The sequence below is a fragment of the Branchiostoma belcheri genome, unplaced genomic scaffold (genome assembly GCF_001625305.1).
Source record: "Branchiostoma belcheri isolate BF01 breed outbred unplaced genomic scaffold, Haploidv18h27 scaffold262, whole genome shotgun sequence".
In the NCBI taxonomy this organism is placed as follows: domain Eukaryota; kingdom Metazoa; phylum Chordata; class Leptocardii; order Amphioxiformes; family Branchiostomatidae; genus Branchiostoma; species Branchiostoma belcheri.
The window spans coordinates 44,639-50,107 of NW_017803868.1; the positions used below are offsets into that span (position 1 = coordinate 44,639).

At 38.4% G+C, this 5,469-nt stretch overlaps 2 protein-coding genes across 2 annotated transcripts in view; both read right to left on the minus strand.

Annotated features, from left to right (window-relative positions):
• The window catches only part of LOC109472030, a 10,392-nt gene extending 8,335 nt beyond the window's left edge, over positions 1–2,057 (minus strand). Inside the window, exons 1-2 of the mRNA XM_019771600.1 lie at positions 1,860–2,057; positions 713–889 (exon numbers count right to left, since the gene is read on the minus strand). Of these exons, the coding sequence (XP_019627159.1) occupies positions 713–889; positions 1,860–2,048 (366 nt within the window). The 5' untranslated portion in view covers positions 2,049–2,057. The remainder of the gene's footprint in view (positions 1–712; positions 890–1,859) is intronic.
• Positions 2,058–3,318: 1,261 nt separating this feature from the next.
• The window catches only part of LOC109472031 (fibronectin-like), a 33,969-nt gene continuing 31,818 nt past the window's right edge, over positions 3,319–5,469 (minus strand). The window contains exons 16-19 of the mRNA XM_019771601.1: positions 4,898–4,988; positions 4,155–4,321; positions 3,763–3,993; positions 3,319–3,348 (exon numbers count right to left, since the gene is read on the minus strand). Coding sequence (XP_019627160.1) covers positions 3,319–3,348; positions 3,763–3,993; positions 4,155–4,321; positions 4,898–4,988 — 519 coding nt within the window. The remainder of the gene's footprint in view (positions 3,349–3,762; positions 3,994–4,154; positions 4,322–4,897; positions 4,989–5,469) is intronic.

Sequence of the window (5,469 nt, forward strand, 5' to 3'; positions counted from 1 at the left end):
GCGTCTTACACCACGTCGGTTTCTATATCTCTGACGACAAAAACTTCCGAGGAACCAGGATGCCGTGTCTCCTTTCCCAGAGTTATCATGCCAGATGCGCAAACAACAGCACTTCTCCAAAGTGACTCTCGCACAGGCATGACAAAAATGTAAAAGTGCTTCCGCGCACCAAAGCCTGTAAATTATCAACGGTAAATGACATGAATTTGTTTTCCTTTCTTCTATTTCTCCCTTGCATTAAATTTACATAATTTCAAGAATATCAAGAATTTTGCTCAGATATTCCCTGAAACCAACAAATGATAACCAATATAGTATTGTTACTTTTGTTATAGGCCTACATGTAAGATACCTAGAATATACATTTTGTAAAAACAAATGCATGTAACTTATACATCACTTTTCATGTATACATCACATAGGCCTACAAGACATTAACTAATCAAATCAATAAGAAATTTAGTACAGATGATTTGGCATTCTATTATAAGTTATTATCATTAATAGTGCATGGATGGCATGACGTTGCACCCTACCCATATTTGTCAACAATAAAAAAACGTCAGGAACATATAAATGTGACACAAATGTAATTAGATAATGAACAATTTAGCCCATAGTAAAAATGTAATTTATGGTGCAAATAAGTGGTAATGGTACAAATCAAGGTTAGGAGAAAATCATGAATACTGAGAATGTAGCTATATAACACAGACCTCTCTATTGGGTTCAGCATCTTGACTGGGGATGTGGCCTCTGACCCGAAGAGTTGCAAGCCGATCCGTGAGGTAGTCCCTGCCCCGAACATGGACCCGGTGGTGACCGTGAGTTGATAGACATGACGTGCGACCATCCTGTCAGGAGGGACCAGACTCACTTTGCACAGCGGCTCACTTCGGTTCTTTGCTCCTCCACTTGCTCCGGTAATGGGACTTATCCAGCGGGCGAACGGACGACGAAGGGCCTTCTAATGATGTAAAAAAAATAAACTCTTAGCCTCTACCTTAACAAGCTACTTCAATTTGGGTTAATTCAGAACATGGCAGTGGTCAACAATAGAGCTGGACATTTTAGCTGATTTTTAAACCAGTTCTTTTATCAAACTTTAGCTATTAGCCAGTCCTTTGTTTCAGCGCTGCACTTAAAAATGAATTTATTGAACAAATGCACAGAAAAAAAGATGTTTGTATAGGATGGCCAGCGCCTGTAATGAAATAAAGTGTTGATGATGTGTATAGCCTTATTTTAAGATGTGTTAATATGGTGTGATTGTCGACAATGTATTTATGTTTCGTAAATGTGTGTCATGTGTGTGTTGAAGGACCACAGTACGAATAGCTGCAATACAATTTTTGTAAGCTAAGTGTGGATCCCAATAAAGTTAAGTCAAAGTCAATTTATGAAAAAAAACTACATGTTATTTTCTGCACTGCTCAATGTGTATCAGCGAAAAAAATAAAAAAAGTTTACATCTTTAAACACTTTTCTATCATTTGACAAAAGTAATCGTACTGAATAGTCTACATTCTTTTTAACACGCCTTTCAACTTTTTTCTTTGATTTTGCTTAGTTACTTTTATTGATTGCACTTCATACTTGTTTAACAGCTGTGTATTTCAGGTTAGTTTATACACCAACCATAAATTAACTACTTGTTGCTCGCGACCACCTGACGCACCGCTCTGCATATTGTACATATAAAATGATATGATGTTAAAAATGATATCATGTTAATGATATGAAAATAGCTTTGATGATGATTTATAAAATTCTTTGATGTTTTCAATCTCAAAAAAAAAAAAGGATGAGTAACGTAAGGCGATTTGTAAAGTTCAAGAATGAAGAAACTTCAACCTTACCCATACACGGTGAAAGTCCACGCACAAGAGAACCATGATATGAAGGTACAGGATGAACTCGGACACCACGATGGAGAACACTACGGAGTTGTCGCTCAGGTGGAGGAAGTTCTGGAACGCGTTGATGAAGTTGATGGAGTTGGGGAGTGGAAGAGTCATGGTCCCTACAGAGACCTTCCATTCGGTCATGGGACACCTGCAGCTGATGACCCCGTCTTGAGAGCAATGTCAGCCTGTCGTGGGTTCAAAGGTTCACGATTTAAAATAATGGCGGTATAAGCATCTAGACAACACACTAAATGGCATTGTTAAAACCTCAGTTTTCTTCACTCGTCTAGTTGTACTGTATATTCTGGTTTAGTGCCGATGGCAAAAAATAAAGAACATTGTCTTATCGGTGCTACACTGCTTTTCCTTTTTTCAATCTCTTTTACATTAAATTTTATTAAAAAACTTGTTTGGACGTATTTTCCTGTGATTTTGTTTTAATAGTTCTCAGAGTAAAGCAATTAAGATAAACCTCTACAGAAAATTAATTCAGGAGCAATATGCCTATGAAATACAAAAAAAAAGAAATTAATACAGCTGTGTCATCATGGGACAGTTTTTTGCAGTCCTTAATCGTAATCTTGGAAACAACTGACCAATTTAGTCACTACTTTGTTCCCGGTGACATTTTAGGTTTAGAGAAGAGCTAAGCAGGGATAGCAATAGCATTGCAATAGTCATTCTACAATGTAATTTAACTGGGTAGACTTACATCGCAGCCCTCCAGCCTCCATTGTTTCTTATTGTCGTTCCAAGACGAGCAGCCTACAGCTGACATCGACAGGGCGTAGTCTTCTCTGCTCAGGATCTGAACGGTAGGCTGCGGTTGATGACCTTGGGTTGAGCTCGTATGTCCTGGAAAGTTTATAGTCAAATCAAATTCATTGCACAACTGTAACAGGTATGGAAATCAAAGGGATGTATGATTATATATAATTATATTAATGACGAATCAACGTGTGGTAAAAGAATACCGACTAATCACTTTAGACTAGTGCGATCTCCACGTCGATTCTAAGCAATACAGTATTGAACACAATATAACGTGTACGTAAGGCAGAGCGTTCTATAAGACTTAAGGCTAGTTACCATTAACTATTACATATACAGTATGTATAAAGCCCTAACATTAACGACAGGTCGTACAGTATTGTATTAAGATATAGAAGGTAAATAACGTTTGTTTCATAAAGGTTTAGGAACGTAGACTCACCTAACTTCTGTACTCCGATATACAAAACCCTGTCATGATCCGTTGTGTTGGGAATAAAGGATGCTGAAAAATTCGTCCCCTTGAGCCAGGCCTCGTATCCGTCTTCTTTTATGACTCTTTTCTCGACAAACTTTTCTCGAGTCGGAGGAGAGCCGTACGAGATGTACACGTGAAATGTCGCTTCTACATCCCACCAGTTCATACGGATAACCGGGATGACGTTATCAGCTGGAACATTGAAGGCGTGGTACACCATAGTTGTTCCGTTGGCGTTCTCTTTCGCCGTGCTTGGACTTTCTGTAGTGACGTGTGATGACCGGCTTGCTGGCTCTTGTTTCTCATGGGACGGTACAAATGGCATATCCAGTTTTACCTTCTTGTTTTTGGTAAAGGTTCCTGAATTCTTTGAATCGATGGTCAGAAACGCCACTGATGACGAGATATTTTGTCCTCCTGTCGATTTACTCCAAGAATATGGGTTCTTCTTGAAAACTGACATCTGAAAAACACACGGTACAACTTATTGTTTGGCATCCTAAACAATTTAGGGGTTTAAAATTTTGGGCTTGGAACAACAATTATTTAAAAAAAACAATGATAGAATAATGGCAGAAGACAATGTATTTTTTGCGTATTTCTTACCTTGATGTCCATCATATCGTGTGCGTTGGTCAGATTTGTTGGGGGGATATTTGCCACAATATCCCCGGAGCCAATGTGAAGGTCTTTGTCAGACGGAGACCTTGCTACATCCACAGCGACGTTTTCTGTTTTAAAGCTTGATTGGTATTTTACATCCTCGGGCTGCAACGCCAGTAGTGTGTCGGCCACCTGGTCCAGAGATGCCACAATGATCTGAGACGCTTCTCGTTGCTGAAATCAAATAGCAACACGTTAATAGTGCTGAGAAGGACTTTCCTGCATTGCTTTGAATACTTTAGAATGCGAGATTCAATTTTAGTGAATTATAATGTAATCAGTAATCACATTTATTGTGCGAATTGACATATTGTTACAATCCTTACAATGTCTACCTTTTCCTTCTCTTTCTCCTTTAACACCTTCAGCTGCTGCCTCGGGGAGAGATCGGTGGCACTCGTGTCAATAAGGTCACTTTCTAACGCACTATCAAGGTCACTTGCTTTTTGTGTTTTCTGTTCAGGTAACACGTCGATGGCTGCTGAAGCCGTCTGCACCAAGGCTGAAATAAAAAGAAAATAGCTTTAAATGTAACTCATCCGAGTAAACTTGAGTAGAGCAGAGTTGAGTTAAGTACTACAGTAGAGTGGGGTATAGTATAGTATAAGTATAGTATAGGATAGTTTAGTATAGTATATTAATATAGTATAGTACAGTATAGTATAGCATGGTATGGTAGGGTATAGTATAGTATAGTATGGTATAGTTTGGTATGGTATGGTATGGTATGGTATGGTATGGTATGGTATGGTATGGTATGGTATGGTATGGTATGGTATGGTATGGTATATTATGTATGGTATGGTATGTTATGGTATAGTACAGTATAGTATAGTATAGTATAGTAGTAGTAGTATAGTATTCTAGTTGAGTGAAATATAGAAGTCAAAAATTTAGAAGGAAGTGGAAGGAACCAGGGAAAGTAATGTAAAACTGTTAACATTTAAAAGGGGTAAATCGAGGCACTGTTGATTTTCTATTAATTCCTCATGCTGACAAATGAATATATAATATATCTTATAAAACAAGACATTTTTAGTGAGCTCTACATTGTACACAAAAAACAAAAGTTTCTTACCATCAGCTATGGTCTCCATATTCTCTACAGAAATGCCCTGTGTTCCCCGAGCCGCAGTGGCAAGCTTTTCTATGATCCCGGCAGTGGTTTGCTGTAAAGAATGCGAAAGATAATTAAAATGACCACTATTATATTTTGATCTACCAACAGTAGATGAGTTACTTCTAGCATACCAACGGGAGCTCAGGGAGTTTAGAATTCTAGTAAAAAAAAATTGTGTTTTGGGAATTTTTTGGGGACCATACTAGCAGATTGTGTCGTATGCCGCACCGGGGCGGAATCTGTGAGGGGTTAAAAAAATGATTCACGCAATCCTCTATTGCTGCCTCCATGCAAAATTTTGTGAATTTCAAGTCATTTTATTTCTGCGGTTCTTTGACCTTTTGATCTCCGGTCTTTTGGACTGCCATTCACTTGCCATGTGTATGACGCAATATCAACCTAATTTGTTCAGAAACAAACAAACTGACACTCCCAATGAGACACCGGAACAGTACTTTCGTCCCGGAGGTAATAAAATAAGACTAAGTAAACTTCAGCTCACCAACACTGACGGCGGCATTTCTGATTCG